This window comes from Gopherus flavomarginatus, chromosome 2 (genome assembly GCF_025201925.1).
Source record: "Gopherus flavomarginatus isolate rGopFla2 chromosome 2, rGopFla2.mat.asm, whole genome shotgun sequence".
NCBI lineage: Eukaryota > Metazoa > Chordata > Testudines > Testudinidae > Gopherus > Gopherus flavomarginatus.
The window spans coordinates 37,803,847-37,825,198 of NC_066618.1; the positions used below are offsets into that span (position 1 = coordinate 37,803,847).

At 43.9% G+C, this 21,352-nt stretch overlaps 1 protein-coding gene across 4 annotated transcripts in view; it reads left to right on the plus strand.

Moving 5' to 3' along the window:
- The first annotated feature begins 10,269 nt into the window (after positions 1-10,269).
- PIP4K2A (phosphatidylinositol-5-phosphate 4-kinase type 2 alpha) overlaps positions 10,270-21,352 on the plus strand; it is a 236,183-nt gene continuing 225,100 nt past the window's right edge. The window contains exon 1 of one of the 4 annotated variants that reach the window (XM_050942297.1): positions 10,270-10,561. In XM_050942297.1, the coding sequence (XP_050798254.1) occupies positions 10,421-10,561 (141 nt within the window). In that variant the 5' untranslated portion in view covers positions 10,270-10,420. The remainder of the gene's footprint in view (positions 10,562-21,352) is intronic. The other 3 variants (XM_050942294.1, XM_050942296.1, XM_050942298.1) reach the window with 3 other exon arrangements.

Consider the following 21,352-nt stretch of genomic DNA (forward strand, 5'->3'; position numbering starts at 1 on the left):
AAAGTTCTCCATGTTTCTAGTGTAATATTCCAATTTAGATCAATTTCCCAGAAGACATTCCTAAAAACAAATATCTAGCAACGTATATAGGTTATTACACATTAGTTTGAGGCTAATTACTCATCCTGTGCACAAGGCATGAGTAAACAGGCTTTTCACGGGAAATACAAGCATGAACTAGGTGAGGTGACTTTCCCACTCTTCAACCTGGAGCAAAGATATGTAGTCACTGCATAGCCATTCCATGGCCCATTAAACACCGCAAAGCTGATATTTTGGTTAGTGGATAATACTTTGCAGACCTACTGGCTACTCTGAGTTCTACACATGGAAGGCTTGTGAGTTTGGGCTCTACTCCTTGTGAACCCAGAAGGGGTTAACCATTTCACTGGGCAGAAAGGAGGAGGTTAGCCCTTTTAGACTGCATAAGCTGCAAGATGGGCAGTTGTGGCTTATTAAACTTCTAGGAGCTGAAACTGACAGCTGTGCTGCCTAAGTGGGGGAAGTCATAAAAAGGAAGCAGAAGACCCTACAGGGAATTAGCTAGCTGCTTTCTAGCTTTATCTTGACTAGGGGAAAGAGTAACTAGGGAAATTAACTTCCTGCTTGAACTAAGGAGGCCTATACTACTGCCAGAGGGTGACCACAGTAAGACTGTTTTTATTTGCTTGTTAATTGAAGTAAATGGAAAGAAGCTGCCCTGTGTTCTATTACATTTATGATTATAGCCAAGAGAACTGCCCCATCACTGTTATTTTTCCAAGGCTGGGATTGGAATGGATTTTCTATTTTTTGTTTTTAATATAATTTAAAGGGACTGTGACCCTAACCCATAGTGGTAGCTGGCATTCTTGTTCCTGGCTTCATAGTAGCAGATTGGATTTCCTGCTGGAGAAGAAAAGAAAACTGGCAGTGCTCAGGTTGAAGCATCAGAGTCATATATGCTTATAGAGTTATTAATACAATTTTTTATAAATCATTTTTTAATATGTCTATATCTTCAGAAAATATTAATTTTGCTGTCTAAGTCATTGATCTTTGAAATTATGCTTATCCATGTTCCAGGCCTATTTGAAATTTCTTCCAGTGCTGTAGGATACTGGGAATTCTGGAACTTAAAAACATATCTGAGAAAGATGCTAGATAGTCAGGATAAGTAAAATGCTTATGCTTGTAAACTTATATGGAAATTATTACCGACTATATACATTTTGTATCTGCCATTCCTAAAAGTAAAGTGATTACCTCTCTCTTTGTATTCATTAGGTGAAGAACAGAGATGCCCTGTTTTCAAAACATCTCGTCTTATTCTGTTAAAGCAGTTTTCTTTAAAATATTGAATTGTTTCACACACTTGTAGGTTTCAATTTTCATTGTTTAGAAGATAATATACAGTTTGTTTTCACCTTATGATAACGTGTTTTTAAAGAATCATGAAGAGATTCTAGAACTATAGTCAAGCTTTAAAGTATGCCAGCTTGGCTAAAAGTGGCATGTGCTCAGACCAATTTATAAAGAAATGATACAATTTATAAGCATGCTCCAGCTGAAATCAGTCTCTGTGGCAGTTGTCCCAGGGAAACTCTGGGGGCCTTCTGTGCTTTGCAGCTGCAGAAGACAATTGCAAGTCTTAAAGGGAATTATCACCTTCCAGTAGCCAAGCAAAGAATTGCTTAAGTCACTTAAGAGCTCTATGATTTCCCCCGTCTTCAAGATAAGAGTTCTTAACTCACTCATCACAATTGTCCTTATTGACAAATAAACCTTGTCTTAGACCATATGCATATTGGGAAAATACCATATTAGAAAATATTCTAACATGCTCCACTGTGATGCTAAACATAACTTAGCAACTAATGTCACTAGGAACAAGTCATGTTTAAAAGCTGGTTAGCAGGCCATGGTTAATATTAGTTTCTCTTTGGCTGGTGAGATGACAGTCCTCCTCCTGTTTCAATCTGCTCTAACTACTATTGAAGCTAGTCAGGGACAGCCAATCATTAGCACAGTATTGGTGGGGAGAAGAGACAAGTGCCCAGAAGCACCGATTGAGAATATCCTGTGCCAGATGAAGAGTGAAACAAAGACTGATACAGACAGGATGAAACACAATAAATTCTTCCAAGCCTATGCTGAGGCTGTATTACAGGCCAATAGAATCTTCCTTTCAGCCTCCATTGAAGCTCCCAAAACCCATCCCAAGTAGCTATCCAGAGTGGTAAATCATTACACTAATCCTGAGTGTCTACAGTCTGCATCAGAACCAACTACTAACAGCTGCAAAGAACTATCATCCTACTTCACTGAAAAGAAAATGCACATTTGGGAAGGCTTCTCAAACAACCTGGATCCACTCCACCTGCACCCAGCAATCAATAACTTGCATTCCAAGAGTTCAGTATATTCACTCAACATGAAATTCTGGACTGTTAAGAGAACCCTAAAGAAGTCTCAACCCAGGACTTTTGAATCTGATCCATGCCCTTCCTGGTCTGTGAAAGAATCACGGACAATTGGTGCCACTCATGATGAAATCAGCCAATGCCTCCTTCAAGGGAGGAATCTTATCTTCCTCCTTCAAACACATAATTGTATGACCAACATGAAAAAAAAAATCATGGATACATTGGTTCTAGCCAACTACTGCCCATGTCAAACCTTCAGCTCCTTACCAAGCTCAAAGAGAAGCTGGCCAAAGGCCAACTACAATCCCATCTTGTACAAGTCCAAGTACAATCTGGATTCAGGACAAGACAAGGAACTGAAACTTCTTTAGTGGCACTGATGGTCTGCTATCAATGGATAGAGGGCAGACATCTATTCATATTCTCCTGGACCTTTCTGCAGCATTTTACTCTGTTGACCATAAGATGCTGCTATCTCACCTGAGCGCTTTGAGTCCTTACTGAAGGGATGCATCCAACAAGTAGCAATGGGAAACTACCTCTGCCACTAGACTGATCACTCATGGAGTCCAAAAAGGATCATTTCTCTCCTTGATCCTACTGAATATCTCCATGCAGCTACTAGATCCTTCACCACTACCAAGATGACCCAGTGCTTGGAGGAGATCAGTTCATGTCTGAAGAACTGGTTGAAACTGAGTGGGACAGAGCATATGCTGGTGGGCATAGGAAAGCATTCTGAAGAGTTTGCAGCCATGGCACAGTTGAAGGTACACACCTGCAACATGTCAATTCAGTCCATAGCTTAGGAGCGCTCCTGGATTCCTTGCTAACACTAAGCTGTCACCCAGCAGCATCCATAAGTAAGGCTTTCTGCCATCTCCCGTTAGCTAGCCCATCCTGACAAAATATGGCCTCAGTTATACCTTTATCACCTCTTGTCTGGACTACAGCAATGGCTTCAGTGCTTAGGAAACTCCAACTGGTACAGAATACTGCAGTGTGTCTCGTCAGCAACAAAGGCTACTGCAAACACAGAAGACCTGTCCTGCACTCTCTACACTGGCTTGCTATAGAATTTTGATTCAAGTTCAATGTCTTGGTCATTATCTTCAAGGTGTTCCATGGCCTGGGCCCAGGATAGCTAAAAGAAACAATGGAAATGAAGATTGTGATTAACAACTCTCTTCCTTTGGACAAGAAAACTTTCTACAATAAGGATAAAACTCATCTGTCTAGGAAACATGGTTTTCTTGGGAACTAGTCCCAGACTGTGGAACAAACTCCCACAGAAAGCAAGGACCATCACAAATCTCACCACCTTCTGCTCCAAGTGCAAGGCACACTTCTTTGACCTTGTGTTCTCCATCATCAGTGTATAGGGGTGTGTGTGTAGTATTATGTGACTTTAACATTCCACTACACACACTTCCGCTGGGGAGAGGATGACTCATGTGACAGATATTAGTCACATTGCTTAATGCAGTATTGGAAGGCACATTTGTCAATGAAAGTAATGTCAGTGTAAAATCGTCAAAGTTGTTATATCTGCCATTTGTGCATAGCTTGCTGCTTGCATCGGTGCTGCATGTATTAACTAACAGTACTTGTGTCAATGGAAAGTTTTGTACACCATGGGTAGGCATCCCAGTGTGCTGCGTGCTGCCGTATGGCACAGTGCCTTCTGGGAAGGTTTCATAATATGTTGTGGGATAGAAATGACTTGCCTAGGAATCTCTGGAAGCTAGGGCTCACGTTCCCAGAGTGCAACTTTCTGCAGCCCATAATGCCATCCATATCCCATAAATTTTCTTGCCTTTATTTTAAATCCCACAAACCTGTGCAGCCCTCCTTGGTGTCCACAATCTTTGACCATAGCATGGAGCCTGCACAGCTCTGCACTATTTTAATGAACATTGCAAATACAGTCCAAACAATCCTTCAGTATTTTCAGACCCACAGGAAGAACCACAATAGTGGGAAACATGATTTTTTTTTTGATGACAGACTATTAAAAAGACATAACAAAAAACAATTCAATGTTATTGGTGGTGTTCATGGAGCAGCTGCAGATAGTAGAGAATTCCTTCTGGGCCAAGGAAATGGGCACTGACTGGTGGGATCACATCATCATGCAGGTTTGGGACAATGAACAGTGGTTGCAGAACTTTCAGATGCAAAAAGCCAAATTTTTGGATCTGTGGGCTGAGCTCACCTCAGCCCTCATGTGCAGGGACACTAGAATGAGAGCTGTATTGACAACTGAGCAGTGAGTGGGGATCGCACTCTGGTAGCTTGCAATGCCGGATACCTACCTGTCAGTGGGAAATCATTTTGGAATTGGAAAGCCCATGGGTGGGGAGGGGCATTGTCATGCAAGTGTTTAGGGCCATTAATTATGTCCTGGTATACAGGACTGTGACTCCTGGCAATGAGCAGGACATAGTGGATGGATTTGCAGCAATGGGGTTCCTAAGCTGCAGTGGGGCGTTAGCACTCATATCACTATTTTAGAACCAGCCCTCCTTGCCACAGAGTACACCAAAAGAAAGGGCTACTTTTCTATGGTTATGCAAGCATTGGCACATCACTGGGGATGCTTCACCAATATCAGTGTGGGCTGGTCAGGGAAAGTGCATGATGCTTGCATCTTTAAGAACACAGGACTGTTCAAAAAAAACTGCATGCAGGGACATTCTTTCCCAACCAGCAGATTATCATTGGTGATGTTAAAATACCAATAATGATCCTGGAGCTCCTGCCTACCTCTTGTTCCCCTGGCTCAAGAAGCCATATGCTGACCACACTGACAGCACTAAGGACTGATTCAGCTACCAGCTCAGCAGGTGCAGAAAGACAGATAAATGTGTTTTTGGCAGAATGAAGGGAGGTTGGTGGTGTTTACTCACCAGATTAGATCTCGGTGAGAAAAATATACAAAGAGTTATAACTGCCTGCTGTGTCCTGCATAATATCTGTGAGGCAAAAGGGAAAAAAGTTACTCCTGGGGGGGAGGGTAGAGATAGAGCAGCTGTCTGCTGAATTTGTACAGCCAGACACAAAGGCCATTACAAGATCTCAGTGTGGAACTATGCGGTTGAGAGAAGCTTTAAAAAGCACTTAATGGTCAGCCACATTAATGTGCTGTTCTGGACTGTGCTCTGGCCCTGAATATTTGGGTGTTGTTAAGAACTGTTTAGTGCTTGGTGTACATTTATACATATAACACTGTTTTAAATAAACCTATGAATTATGCAGTGCTTGCTGTACATTTACACATGAGGTGTTTTCTTGAATCTCTGAGTTCTGTGGTGCTGTACACTAACAACAACTGAGTGCTTTAAGTATTGCTGTACATTGTGCAGTATGTGTGGTGAACTAATAAAGATTAATATACTTTTAAAAAATACAATTTTATAGAGTGACAAAAGCAGTGCAAAAAAATCAAGCTTACCAAAACCAATGTGCAAATAAAAATGTACTATACATAAATTAATGCAATGGAACTTTAAAATTAGAAAGGCAGCAGATCTTTCTGTCCATTTCAATGAATGTGGTCCATTTTTGCTACACATACACTTCAACTTGGAGTGGTAGAGGTAAGGATGCCCAGGAGTCCATGTAGAATGTTGGGGGATGTAGGGAGCTGCCACCATGGAGTTCTCCAGAGACTGCAAAGGTGGTAAGATCATGATTGTTGGATCTGCAGGTCAACTAGAGTCTGCAGCATCTGTGTTTGCTGCCTGACATGTCCCATTATGTCCTGATGCATCTTCCTCTCCTGGTGGGAGTCCTGAGTCTATCTCCATTTCCTTTTGTTCCACTTCATGCCATCTGCCATGTTGGACCACCAGGATCTTTGTACACAATCTGATGCAACACTGGCCTGCAGGATCTCGCTGAACATGTCCTCCCTAGTGGGCTTCTTTCTCCTCCTCCTCAGGATCAGGGATTCTGTGGGTGTGAAGGGGCAGTTGCTACAGATAAAACAGACAGATGTATGATTGGATTTACAGCCACAATGGAAAATGAAAGATAAGTTTAAAAAGGGCCTTCCCTTATTCCTATAAAAAAAAGTAAGACATGCTTATTGATGCTTCAGCTTTGGAGTGAATCTGCACAGCTCTCCAGGCCCAGATATGGTGAGTAAGACCTGCAAGAGGCAGCAGGGGTAGGAGACAAAGAGGGCATTAGATTTTCAGTTGCATAAAACAATAAAATTTTAGTCCCTATTTCCATAGGTATGAATATAAGGTATGAACATTGGCACTGTTTTCCACAGGCAATGGTGATTTTAGCCGATAACTCACTTCTGAGGATAACAAAGGTACAGAGACCACAGCTGCTGCTGGTGTCCCCAAGATGCCTGGGCTCGTATGCTGCTAACCTGTTTACTGCAATGGTGCCAGCCAAGTTGGCCAACCTCATTGCGAAGTGTTGCTGGAAAGTGTCCTATCACAGAGGAAGAAATAAGGCAGCCTGCTTAAGGAACCTTTGGGAGAGGACTACAGAGTATCTCCAGGAAAATTTCATCAAAATCTCTCAGTAGGATACAAGGGACATCCCAATACGATAAACAAACTGCTCTGCATTCTCTCCACTCATTGCCTAACCCTACAGGGAAATGAAAAGCAGATAACTCTATCTCTGTTTATGGTACAACTACCTCTTCTCATACAAGTAAAACAATGAAAAGTTGATACCCGAGTCCTGTTAATTTGGGTATAGGCCAGGTGCCATCTTCATATGTAAACATTGTAAAGGAAAATGCATGGCACAGGCTTATCCGAGGTTCCTTCCCTTTCATTGGGTTTGGCAGGAAGGACAGGCTAGACTGCAGTGGAGTCTTGATCAGTTCCTCCATGCCACATCTCTCCTCCTTCTTGTTGTTCACGGCATGCCTCTCTGTCTCGGGCTCCTCTAAGGTATGCATGGTGATCTGCGGGGTGCTGGTGGGATCTCCACCAAATATGGCATACAGCTTGTTGTAAAAGTGGCAGGTCTATGGCTCAGCACCAGAATGAGAGTTGGCCTCCCTGGCCTTGTGATATGCCTGCCACAGTTCCTTTGCTTTCATGCAGTACTGCTGCTGATCCCTGTCATACCCCTTTGCCTGCATCCCCCGTAGAATCTTTTCGTAGATGTTCACATTTCTACGACTGGTCCGTAGCTGTGCCTGGACAGCCCCTTCCCTCTGTAGGTCCAGGAGATCCAATATCTCGTCTACTCCAGGCAGGAGTGCATCTAGTACATGGAGCCAGCATGGTCAGCTGGGCAACTGTGCATAAGGAGGGAGAGTTGCGAGGTGAGCTTGTGAGGTGTTTTAAGGGTGGTGGCTTCCGGTCTCCGTGACCCTTAGGCAGTGGAGTTCACAACTGTGATCAAAACAGTAACAGTCAGGCATTGTGGGAGGTGTGTTAGCATTGACATAAAGAGAGAACTTGAGTGACACAAGTCAGGGAGGCAGTTAGGTTGCATTAACTGGGTGCTTTTGTTGGCCAGTGATAAATATGAGCATAGACTCATGAATAAATAGGTTGACATGAGATGACGTACACTGACCAAACTTTGTAGTGCAGACCATGTCTCATATACTATGGTGATGAGTGTAGTATCAGAACCTACAGAGTATAGAATAGCTGCTCGGTGCTGAGCTCTTTTAAAAACTGGCTCTAACTTATTTTTAGGCACCTAAGTAAGTGATCTGCTTTTTTTCTCTAAAAGTGCTGAACACACAGCAGCTTCCATGTCTGCAATAGCAACTTCAGGAACTTGGGTTTTTTTGTGACTCTTGTTTTAGGAACAAAAAGAAAACAGAACACCTCTCCATGCACTCCTACATAACTTTATAATTTAAGAAAGAACTGTGGAGAATGAGCTGTGAAGCCTATACTCTTCCTCCTTCCATCCTACCCTCTCTTCAACCAGAAACTGCAAAGATTAGAACACAGAATAAATTCTAACACCTGTTTGGATGCAAGTGGGATGGAGAATAAGCACCACTGAGTTATCCGGCTTTCATCTTGGTTAAACTTTCATATAAAAAGTGAAAGTTAAAGGGAATTGGAGAGGGTGAGAGACTCAACTATTGGTAGTTGTATATGCAAATTCCTCTAGATTTGAGCTTCCATGTAAATCTGGTCTTTTTGCTAAGTGATCAGCCCATAAACAAAGCGAGATCTGCAACATTCCAGATCAATATGTGCAGTTCAGAAGGTGGTGGATACCTCCACCATAAATACATTAACAGTGCATGCTTAACCTGTACAAGTATGTGGAACATGAACGCTCACTGGAGTTGTAATTAGTGAGGGAGCTGTATGGGATGTAGATAGTATTTCCTTATCAGTCAGAATCTGAGACTGAAGGAAGTGCCTTGTGAAGATGTCAGTTTGTCAATGGCAGTGTGTATGTGTGGATGCATGGACATGGTTATGAAGCATTTTGTAACCTGGTATTTTCTTGCTGCTTAGGCCATGGGTGATTTCAGAACAGAACAGAATAGTTCAAAATATTTAAAAACAGAATATTATAGAATATGATGATGGGTGATCACTCGTTACTGAGCATGATCATCTTCCATGGGAGTTATGCATCCTCAGGTGGCTAATAAGGCCACTCCTTGAACCACAAGTTGTATTGCAATGAGGGCAGCTGTTTTCAGGCTCAGCAGGAGGTTGTTGACCATGACTGAAAGCTAGTCTCTCCTTCCTTCTGCACCTCCTGTCCTCTTCAGCTTGTTGGCAAGCAAGTTCAAAATGCAGGGGACCATCACACAGGACTTCACTCCATGTTAAGCGATCCTGGGCAAGTGTCTCCCAAGTGTCAATGTCAATATTACTTTTTTAGGTTGTCCTTCAGTAAGTCCTTCCATTGTCCACCCATGTTACAGTACCCTTCTTTCAGTTGAGAGAAAAGGACCTGTTTTGGGAGGCAATGGTCTGGCGTCTGGACAACATGACCAGTCCAGTGGAATTGCTGACAGACAACCTATAGACACCACTTGAAAGTCCTTGAGAGGCACCATCAACGCTGCCTTCCTAAAATTCTGAAGATCAAATGGGAAGACAGGCGCACCAATGTTAGTGTCCTGGAAGAGGCACAGACCACCAGTATCGAGGCAATGCTCACCTGTCAGCAATATAGACTATATATTACAGGGAAATACCTTTTTTAACAGGGACAAGGCAAACTGATGTTCGCACAGGAAGGATCTTTAGACTAGGCACCAGAGAGATGATGGATCTTCAGAGTAAAGAAGCCCCATGGGGCTGACTGCCAGTAAGGGCAGCGCACTGTGACTGAAAGCCTGGGGCTGGCGGGACTGGGTGCTAGCAGCCGTGTGTGTCACGCCCAGGTGTCTCAGGGCAGTGGGTGACCGCTGTAGCGCTCGCCCGGGGTTGATGCCCGCTCCAGAGGCCATCAGGAGGGTGGAGGCGCTGGGGAGCGCGGTGCGGTGATAAGCTCGCGCTCCGCGGGCTCGCCCAGCTCAGGCAGGTGCCGGGGTGAGTCTTCACCAGGCTGGCTGGCTCCACACACGCCCCCCGTGCCATGCAGACAGCGGGCCCCGCTCCGCCCAGGACGGCAGCTGGCTTCCCGCCGCCTGTCCCTCCCCCTTTTATGAAACGGGATTTTCTCTCCGCCGCCCACTTACCTGATGTTACCGCCCCCGCCCTCTCTGCTCAGGAGCGGATCCTGAGGGCACAGTGAAGGTGGAGAGGCTTCGTTGCTGCCAGTGCGCATGCTCGGCTCTTTCGGGCATGCGTATTGGTAACAAGGGAGCCGACTCTCATGCTCTCCCCTGAGCCCAGGGGCGGGGCGGCCTGACGCAGAGCGCGGCAGGCGGAGGAAGCCCCGGGGAAGAGGCGGGGCCCTTTCAGCGAGCGGCGCAGGCGGCCAGGCCGGGATGCGCCTGGCATCCCGCGGCAGGCAGCCCGCCACCCCCGTGCAGCGCCAGCCGCCTCGCCTCCGCTCGGGCCCGGGGCGCTGAGCCGCCCCCTCCCGTCGGCTGCGCCATGGCGGCCCCCGGCAACATCGTGTCCGTTATGGCGAGTAAGACCAAGACCAAGAAGAAGCACTTCGTGGCGCAAAAAGTGAAGCTGTTCCGGGCCAGCGACCCGCTGCTCAGCGTCCTCATGTGGGGGGTCAACCACTCGGTAAGTGCGGGGCTCCCCGGCCGGCCTCCCTCCCTGCGCCAGGCTCCCCCAGCGCTCGCCCCCTGCCCGCCCAGGCAGCCGGGGACCGGGGCATCCATCCCCCGCCTGCGTGGGGGCGCCTCTCGGGGGTCCCCGCGGGACGCGACGCCGCGGGTGACAGCGGGTGTGCGGCGCCCCGTGTCGGGCTGGCGGGGAGCTCCGGGCGTCATGGAGCTGCCGGGGCCGTTCTCGTGGTCGGGCTGCGCCGCTCGCCCTGGGGCTGCTGGCTCGCAGCAGTTGCCGTGACCGGCCGTGGCGCAGGGCAGCGCGGTGGCGGGATCGGCTCGGGCTCTGCTGCCAGTCCGCTGGCTTCGCCGCCGCCGCCGCTGCTGGGGACGGATGCGGTTCGCGGAGCCGCGGTGAGTGTCAGGCGGCAGGAGCAGCAGAGAAGCGGCTGCTGTAAAGGGGAGGGGGCGAAGGAGGCTCGCTAGCCGCAGCCAGTGCAGCCTCCCTCCCCCGCCTCAAAAGCACGGGTGTTAGTGTCTGAGCCAGAGAGCGAGCTGGGGAAGTCGGGGAAGCGCCGCCGGCTTGCAGTGCTGCAGTGCCCTGTCTCTGGATCAGCGATAGCGGCTCGTGGAGCGGAACCCGTGCGGTGTTAATCTGATTATACAGAGGAGGAAGAGGAAAGCTGAGACATGATCACCGGGTCTGGGCAGAGCCATAAACGTTTGCATGTCTACATGCATATTGTCCCTGATCTGCCCGGCTGCTGCAGCAGCCAGGTGGGAGAAAACTATTTCGCTTCTCATGGCTTTGAGGTCTTCAGTGGCTGGGTGTGTGTATGTGTGTTATGTACACCAGGGCCGGCTTTAGGCCTGTTCCACCAATTCCCGCAAATCAGGCACCTCACCCAAGAATCCCTTCCCTGGCTAGAGGTGCCTTTTAATTTTTACTCACCTGGCAGCTCTTCAAGTCTTCAGTGGCACTTCAGCGGCGGGTCCTTCAGTGCCACTGAAGACCTGGAGTGAGTGAAGGACCCGCCACCGAAGTGCCCCATGTGTCTTTTTACATTTTTTTTTAAGTCATCCCTGCCGGGGCCCAGTCAAAACTGTTCGAATTGGGCCCCGCACTTCCAAAAGCCGGCCCTGATGTACACGTCTCACCTTCCCACCCCTCCCATATTAACTGTGACGATTATTAAAACGGAGTCTACTGGGGTCTAATGTCTGCATTAAACCTTTCTCCAGATAAGGAAAGGTGACTATATAGCTGATCTTGAGTGCCTAGGGTAGTCTGTGTCCTATTGATCAGTGATGCAATGTATTAAGCAGTAGGCAAAATACATTACAGAGGTGTCCATTAAGTCACAATATTTCTCATTATGATTTGGACTGTTCTATCTTCCCAACAAGATCAGCTCTTAAGAAGTGGGTATATTGGATGTACTGTGGTAATAAAAACACCTATGCTTTTAAGTTCTTGTGAGTTCTGGTACCTCAAAAACAGTTTAAGCAAACATTTGTGTTTTGTTGGGATTGAGAAGGTTTTTTGTGTGCTCTTGAAGTGGTAAAACTGCCAAATGGCAACATTTTGCCAAGTGTCATACTCTGCAGGTGATATGCTGTTATAACTACATGCTGTCAAGGAATTTAATGTAGCCAGATACATAAAAACTAACTGGCTTGTGAGTGTTTAAAATTGGGAGCCTAATAATGAAGATGTCACATGCATGGGGCATTATGTGACTCAGGACACAGCTTTGCATCTTTAAATAGTTAATGCAGAAGGCTAATGATGTAGAGTCTAAAGATCACCTAAATCCAGACATTGGGGAGTAAAGTCAAAAGCTTTTTGATCTTTAACGTTAGTTTTTTATTGGTAGTGTTAGCTCTATACTGTCAGACGTGATATTTTCTATTAATGGAGTCACACACAATTGATGCTTTGGTATTCTTGCAAATAGTTAATAGGAGATGTCTGCTTTTATCCAGTGATCTCAAGCTACATTTCCATACAACAATAAAGGCAGTCTTACTACACCTCTACCCCGATATAACGTGACCTGATATAACACAAATTCAGATATAACACGGTAAAGCAGTGCTCCGAGGGCGGGGCTGGGCACTCCGGCGGATCAAAGCGGGTTCGATATAATGCAGTTTCACCTATAACATGGTAAGATTTTTTTGGCTCCCGAGGACAGCATTATATCGGGTTAGAGGTGTACAAAAAATCAGCCTCTCCTTGCCATGACACCAAACCCCTCCTGCTTTTTTTTGTAAAGTTAAACAAAAGGATTTTTAAAGAAAATTATGAAAAGGTCAATAGCCTCATCCCAAACCTGTAGTCCTCAGTCAACAATCTAATCACTGGATCATACACCATTTAACAGACTTGACAAACTTGATGAATTTTTTTAAAGAAAATCTGTAGGTTCAGATTTCTTTACAATGGTGGGCAAGCTTCATTATCTCCATGGAGACAGTTAAAGTAAGTAACTCACAGAGGCTATGTGACTTGCTTAAGATAACAGAAGAAATTGGTGGCAGATCTCAAAATAGATTGCTGATCTCCCAAGGGACAGTTGTATTTGGTGGCATCCTGTATATTGGACAGGTAAGGGAGGAGCAAGTATCTGTTACCTTTTGTTACTATTACTAGTCCTAGCAGAAAAGACCAAAATGTGTCTCCCACCTCCACTCTAATAGTAAAGTAAGTAGCAAACAAGACAACTTCACGTATGACACATATCAGATGCTGTTATAGAGCAGTTTGTATTACATTTCCTTCAAGCTTAAAGCTTTTGCCTATCTGTTATGGAAATATAGTAAAATCTAAGTGCAAATAACTTATGGGTAAGTAAATCTTGCCAATTTCCTTTCCCTTTCTCCATTTCTTTCATATCTCTAAAATTAATTCTGTCCCACATATCTTTCTCATTCTGTTCATTGCCCTCTTTTCTTTCTGGGAGGGGGAAAGGCCTCTCCTCCTTATGGTTTCTCATTCACCACCTGTGTCGTTTTTCTTCCTAAGGTGCAACATTGGGGAAATAAGGTTGAATCCTTTCTCCCCTGCTGCAGTCTTGTCAGGTTCTCCACATTCTGTGTCTCTTATCTACTGCTCCCCAGTACTGTTGTATGAAATGCAGAAAAGATGAGAAGCTTCCTTCCATTGTGAAAACTATTTTTCTGTGTATGACGCATTCTGGACAAGATGATACAGTGTTACATATTGTTCCCTACACTTTGAGATGAAAACAACAAATAACTTGAACATTAAAGTGCTCAGTAGAATGAATTCTGTGACTGTGTGGGCATGAACAGTTCACTTGCTAGCTGTATCCTTTGTTTCATGTGCACTGAAGAGACCGGAGAGCACAAGTGCTGTCAGTTGGCTAGATACAAGAGTGAGGTGGCATGTAGGGAACTGTGCCTCTAGTGTTGAGAAACAAATTTCTGTGAAGTTATAGAACATGTAAGACAAATCTGGTATGTATGATGCAAGACTTTAGAGCATAATATGGAACTACTGTATGAAATGCAGAAAAGATGAGAAGCTTCCTTCCATTGTGAAAACTATTGTTCTGTGTATGACGCATTCTGGACAAGATGATACAGTGTTACATATTGTTCCCTACACTTTGAGATGAAAATAACAAACTAAAAACTTCGCTAGGGCTCAAGTGAAATATTGGTGTTTTAGCAGTAAACTTACTTAAAATGGTCAGTGAGTTTCATGTGAGAAGTGTGTGATTCTTTGTTGACAGGAAGTGGTTCTGAGCATGAATGCATGATATACAAGTATTCCCATTATTTAGTCACAAAAGGATAAACTTATAAAGATTAGAGTGAATAAAATGAATTTATATCCACACTAGCCATTTGCATTTTATGTCAATGGAGAAGGAAGAATTTGTAAATGACTTCTCATCTTGGACAATATGGAAGCAAAAGAACATCTGATGAGGGGAACTTTGAGGTTTATCCTGCAACTGAAAAGTAACAAAGTAGCTTTCAGCAATTGTACTGCAGTGCAAAGATTATGACAAGTTGACAGCTCATAAGAGATCTGAAAGAAACGGGGGGAATATCTGGATTCATAAAGGACAGAGGTTGGAGATACTTCAGAGTCAGTTAATAACAGAATAAACTGGAAACCATGAAAGACTTGGATTATTAAATGAGTGCTGATATAAAAATATTTAAAAGAATATGAAGTCCATAGTGATAGTAATGAGACTAATTAACCAGACACAGAATAGATTACATTAATTAGAGGAAATAAGACTGACAGTAAGTGTTTGGCAGTCTGTTTTTAGATCTGCTTTCTAATACTAAGTATGTACATCAACCAACAAGGAAAGGAATAATGCCAGATTTTGAGATTCTGCAATACAGAAAGTATAATAGAAGACAAAAAGAAAGGAGAGAATATGTGAAGCATATCACTGTATCCTGTATTTGAAATATAAACGAGACAAGAAAAAACTGAAAGGGGAAGGAAGTTGACAATGTGGAGTATATTGAGTGAAATCAGATTCAGTGATGGTAGTGTGAACTGAGCGGAGCGTGTTATAAGAAATGCTCTGAAATACTACTTGTGCATAGTGATGAGTTCTAATTATTAACAAGGTTCAAAGTGCCTTACTAAGGTATAGTTGTGAATTCCCGTTCCCTTGGGTGGGGGGAGGGTTGAAATTAAGCAGAATTTTCTTTTTCCCTGGATCTGTGCTTGCCTTTTTTTTTTGGTCTTTTGTCATTTTGAACTGGTAAAACCACAATATGTTCTGAAAATCTCCTAATGCTGGAAACATCAAGGTTTAATCTGAATCTGAAAATGAAAATTGATCTAAAGTAAAAAGGGAAATTATGAGAGTACTCAGGTTCTGGTGCCTATTAGAGTTCTAGAACTGTCTAGAAGCCTAGAGGGAAAGAATAGGTAGTTGTTGGTGACTGGAGATATAAGCAGGGCTACTTGATGTAGATATGAATTGTTAAGGAGGGGGAGTTTCTGGAAGGTAGGCAAATATCACCTGATCTTTTTATTATTATTTTTTAAAAGCTGGCTAAAAAATCTGTTTTGGTCTTTATAGGTGAATTCAGTAGGTGGTTCTTCCATTCTAATCACAGTAAATATTAAAGTTGCTACTCAATAGTGCAGATGCCTGACTAGAGAGTGAATTTGACTCAACATGCCTATATTTGAAGGATGTGATGGGAAACTAGCAGTTGAATATGTTGAAGTAATGTAAACAATTTTTCTAAAGTTAATGTAAACATTGTCCAGAATACTTAAGTAGCAAGAAAGAGCGAGCACTTGTGCTCATTTCAAAATGCCAAAACTGATTTATTTGGAATATTACAGATTAAATATGTTATTGAATGAAACTTGACCCATTGAAGAAGAAGAGTAAAACATGGAGTTTGATACTCCAGGTGAGAGATTTTTGATGTCACAATCATGGTAGCCTCAATGATAACTTAAGTCCCATGTTTCATGTATCCACATGTGCATAATTTAGGAGTAACCTTATCTGTTGGAGTTGGACACTTGAAAATGGCAAAGATTACTTTGGTTATGCTATTAAAACAAATAGGGCTCTATCCTTGGCATGGGAGAGAAGGGTGGAGGGCCAAGGTGATTGTATGCCACCTTTGTATCTTCCCCCAGAGCTGCTGGGGGTTGGTTTGGTGCCAGGATGAAGTTAGAATGACCCTGTGTCCACTGTAATTTATGCTGGTGGCTGGTAGCTTCTAGGACAGAGGTTCTCAAACTTGATTGCACCGTGACCCCCTTCTGACGACAAAAATTATTACATGATCTCAAGTGGGAGGGACTGAAGCCCGAGCCCACTCCAGGTGGAGGGGAACCAAAACCTGAGCCCACTCCGGGTGGCGGGGGGGAACAAAGCCGAGGCTCATGGGCTACAGCCCCAGGCCAGGGGCCTGTAACCCGAGCCCCAGTAAGTCTAAGCCAGCCGTGTTGGCCACATTAAAACAGTTGTGACCCACTTTGAGGTCCCGACCCACAATCTGAGAACTGCTGTACTAGGTGGTTGTTTTTGCCAGCTGGGATTTGGTGACGCCTGATAGGACTCCCAGGTACTTTTCAGCTGGCTACCCTACTTTTGGTTGTTGTCTTGATTGCAGTGTTTAAGAACTTGGATGGAGCAATCTGCAGTTTTCTTTTCAGACAGAAAATCCTGAGGTGCATTATAACTCCTTTGCACCACTTGGCATATAGGCAATGTGCAGTGGCGGTGTTACTTAATCGTAAGCTCCTTGTTTTGGTTGAATGTATAGCTTATTTTGAGTAAATAAGCTTATAAAGTGAATTGCAGTTTGTTTCATAAAATCTTTCCTCCTCCCCTTTAGGTTTCTAGGCATTAGGAAAACAACATAGAAACGAGATGATTAGATATCTACAATATCAGGAAAGATGATGGGAAGATTGAGAAAATACTAAAACTCAATTGTAGTCTTTGAATAAAGACTTTGTTAGATGGGGTTTTAAAAGACTCATCTACACATAGTAGCAGCACTTGACACTCAATTCCAAACAACCTATAGGAACAGATGTGAGATGAGCAGTACAGCTGCTATCATGGTTTGCTATGCTTCTGGTCCCTTCACTTCTTGAGCTGATTTTTTTTTTTTTAATCCAGTTTTGAGTGGAGAGATCCCTCTTTCCCTTTCCGTATACTTTTAAAGTAATAATGAAGACTATTTAACACCTGATGATTTAAATCTGCAGCATTTTGTCTTGTGGCATCAGCTGTCTGCACCACAGATCACTCAAGAAATATCTGTTCAGAGGAGGGAGGGGCCAGGCATACCAACTGTACTAGCAACTGCGTAGCTATTATTCATAGCAGCAATGAATGCTGTTGCAGTTGTCAAAATAGTAGCTTTCTCAAGAGAAGGAAATGGCAAGACTTGAAGCTGAAGGACTGGATGCGAATTCACAATATATTGATAGTCTTGAATTAAGTCTGTACTATTGTTGAAAGAAGCAGACATTAGAAGACACTAGAAGAATTTCCAAGGGGAGAAAGGAGGAAATAAAATGTGGTTGATTACACCAGCGGGTGTAGATAATAAAGCAGCTAATAAAGCAATTAGAACTATAAAAGAAGTCAACTGGGCATCATGCCCAGATACACTAAATCCTAGAATACTGAAGAAAATAGCAAAGGAAACAGGAAAGCCTTTACTGGAAACCTAGTTCATCGTGCTCTAGGCACCGCAAGAGACTTGGAGAGTGTTCGGCTCTTACGTCCTGGGGGGAAACCAGGAAAATACAGACTTGGAAACTTGACTACTGCTGTGTGAAAGATATTAGAAACTCCTGAAGGAATAGGACAGGATTGATAATTCAGTAAAGGATACCCAACATAAGTTAATGAAAGGAGAACCATGCATACATGATTTTCTTGTTGTAAAAATGTTGTATTTGGATTTTAGAGGAGATTATTAACTGCACATCTTTGATAACCCACACAGATTAAGATGCACAGTAAGTGTGAAACAGGAAGAGCTAGCAAAATCAGTCTTAAAGTAGATCAGTGGGAAAGCTGTTTGTCTCTAGTAATTTATGAGTTTATGAACTAGGATGTTGCAAGAGCTGATCTTTTTCCACTTGACATAGGAAATAGAGAACAATTTTCTAAATTTAACAGACTTATTAACCTTCACAGGGAGAGGCAGGATTTAGCAGAGCAAACAAGTTAATAAGGAACATAGGAATTGTCTTATAGGTTCATGCTAGTGGTTCATCTAGTTTTGTAATCCACTCTCTGATAGAGGGCAATACTAGATGCTGTAGAGAAGGTAGAAGACCCAAAGTGCATGGTACACAATTAACAGCCCAGAGGAAGAAACTTTTTAAGGTCCATCAGTAAGAGGCTGTCTTGTACTCTGAGGCAGAAGGGATTATATCCCTCCTATTCATTTGAGTGACTCTGAAATCCTATATAATGTAACTGGCTTTTCTCACTGTCCATGTAAGTGTCTAATGCTGTTATCCTTTTGGCCTCTAATATCTTGTGGGACTGAGTCCCACAGGCTACTGATGCGTAGAGCTACTATATGCTTGCTCTTTTAATGTTAGATGAATCTATATTTTGTTTACCGGCAAGAGTTGCTTGCAAGCTAGGGGTAAAATTGTCAAGAGAGATGTTTCCAGAGTGGTTAATGGGGAAGTTGTGGAAAGATTGTTATAAATAAAGCTATATACATTACTGGTCCTGAAGGACTTAGCCACACAATTATAGAAATTTAGACTTTCTCCTGGCTTTTAAGGGTTGCCTACGGTCTCTAAGGGGAAAAACTAATGTGTGTGAATTTAGTGCCTTATATTAACTTTTTAATTCTTATTACAACATGCTTTTGCTTTGTACTCTGGCTTCTTTCTAAACCAATCATGTACTTTTAGATGCCCTGCTTTAACAAAGCAACCATTAAATTTTCTCCTCCCTCTCTTCATTGTATTCTAGCAGAAGTTGCCATGTAACTTATCATAAATCTAATTGATTTGGTACCTAGAACTTTGCATGGACTTTCTTGTTTAAATCTAGTTTTTTAAATGTATGCCATGCAGTCTGTCTCAGTAAATAATCTGAGAGCTGCCTCAAACTTGAGAGATGTTTGTCTCCGTACTATACTTGATACTAGACTTCAAGGGGCAAAGTTAGGGTTGGATAGTTGTGTGAGCTGTGTGTGTTTCATAGAGTAGTAATGGATGAAGGGTTATATGGCAGAGGGGAGCTGAACAAATCCCTTATTTGTCCCTTATGGATCTTCAACATTGGTTCTTAAAAGTATAGAATTCTTGTAAAGAATGCCTCTGAAGTGTTAGTTAGAGTCTCCTGAAACATTTTTTTTCAACTTTAATTCTCTTTAACAGTCTGAGAATCTTTCCCTGCCCCTCCTTAAAAAAAATCAGTTTATCAAAGTGCTGCAGGAGGTGAGACTTGCTCTAACTGTCCTTACCAAGTCTGCCAAAGTGGGGCTTCCCATTGCAGACATTCGTTAGTCTTCATGACGAAGTTACCTGCACTAGCCTATGTCCAACCCAGGTATAACTCTCTCATTCCAGCCCTCTCTTGCGGGCTGATTAATTTTGGATAATACTCCCATGTGCCCCTCCATCCCTTGCTGGTCCCTGCCTCAGTGTCATGACTCCTTCCTGACTTACATCCTGCATTTCTTCCCCAGTCTCTTCTGCTGCCTATCATCCATGTCTTGTTCAGTCCAGCAGTAGCCCAGCCTGGAACCAGCTGCAGGTTGGTTTATATTTTAAAATGGGGTTGTTTGTAAACATCTGTTATATATGACAAAGCTGCATGCACAAGTGTGACTAGGCCTATAGCCACATGAAAAATGGAGTGGGAACAAGACAAAAATAAAACATGTCATGCTGCTTTAAGACCCACGTACCTCTGTCTGGAACACTTCTCTGACATGGCCCTAACATACTGGAAACAAGAATTGGACTGTCTTTTGTTTGGTTCAGAAATGCGAAGTGGCTTGCTTCAACTGAGGTAGTTAAGTTACAAAGACTTGTAAGCAGCGTAGGCACGCTTGCAAAGGATTACCTTTACTCGCATATGTGCAGGTCTAGGTTTTGCTTATTGTCTGAGCCTGGGAGCTTCTGCCTCCTGTTGCCTTTCTGAGAGGGAGAAAGGACTCTGACTTCTCTAATGTGCTCTTCCTAGCTGCTTTGTTCATGTTCCTGCCCCAGTGACCTCTGGGTAACATCTTTCGTGCCCACTACAGGCTGGAGGAAGGGTCATTCAATATTTGTATCTTCTCATTGTTCAGTGTGTGGCCCTAAGCCTTATTTATTGAACACTATTCAAATCATGCTCTGAAGATGGAATTATTAATTTCTGCATTGGCTTTTCTGTGGTGCTCATTACAATAGCACCTGAGTCCATGTGGAGTGAAGATGTGGTAGTATCCTCATTTTACAGATGGGAAGCAGGGTCACTGAGATTATGGTCAAAAGAATCCACTAAATCTGTGTGCCTCATTCAGATGCCTAGGATCTGATTTTTTCAGAGTACTGTATATACTGGTTCATAAGCCGAATTTTTTTAGTAAAAAGGGAAGCACCGGAGAAGGGGGTCAGCTTATGTACAGGTATAGAGAGGGAGAGGTGGAACACCGCCTCTCCCCTCAACAACAGGAGCAAGGAGAGGCAGCACGGCCAGCAGAGCCAGAAGGGAAGATGCGGGCCAGAGCCTCTCTGCTTCTGGCCATGCTACTCTCCCCTCAGCCTCCAAAGCAGCTGCAGCTCTGGGGTTGGCAGGCTGCGGCCATGCTGCTCTCCCCCCGCCCCCAGAGCAGGCTGCGGCTGTGCTGCCCGCTCTGTCCCCCCACCCCCTGCCCAGAGCAGGCTGCGGCCATGCTGCCCAGCCTGATGGAGCAACTCCAGCCAGGCCAGAGACATCCTCTCTGGCCTTCCCCAGATATGGCGGGAAGGGATGGGATGGGATGAGGAGAGTGTGGGGGTCCCGGGCTAGGGGTGAGGTCTTGTAGGGAGTGGTCACAGAGGTTACCCCCAGCTTCTTCCACCCCAAAATTTCCCCACCAGTTGCTGTTCCTGCCCGACACTTGACTTACAGCCAGCAAGGGGCATTGTTACTGGGAGGCTTTGCATACATGTCAACTAAATCAAAGATATAAATGAGTAAACCCTAGGTCTCGTTATGATTTTTAAAATCCTATGACTATGAAATTGACCAAAATGGAATCTGAATTTGATGGGGCCTTACCAATGAGTTTACAGCATCTTAATGACGAGCAAGGC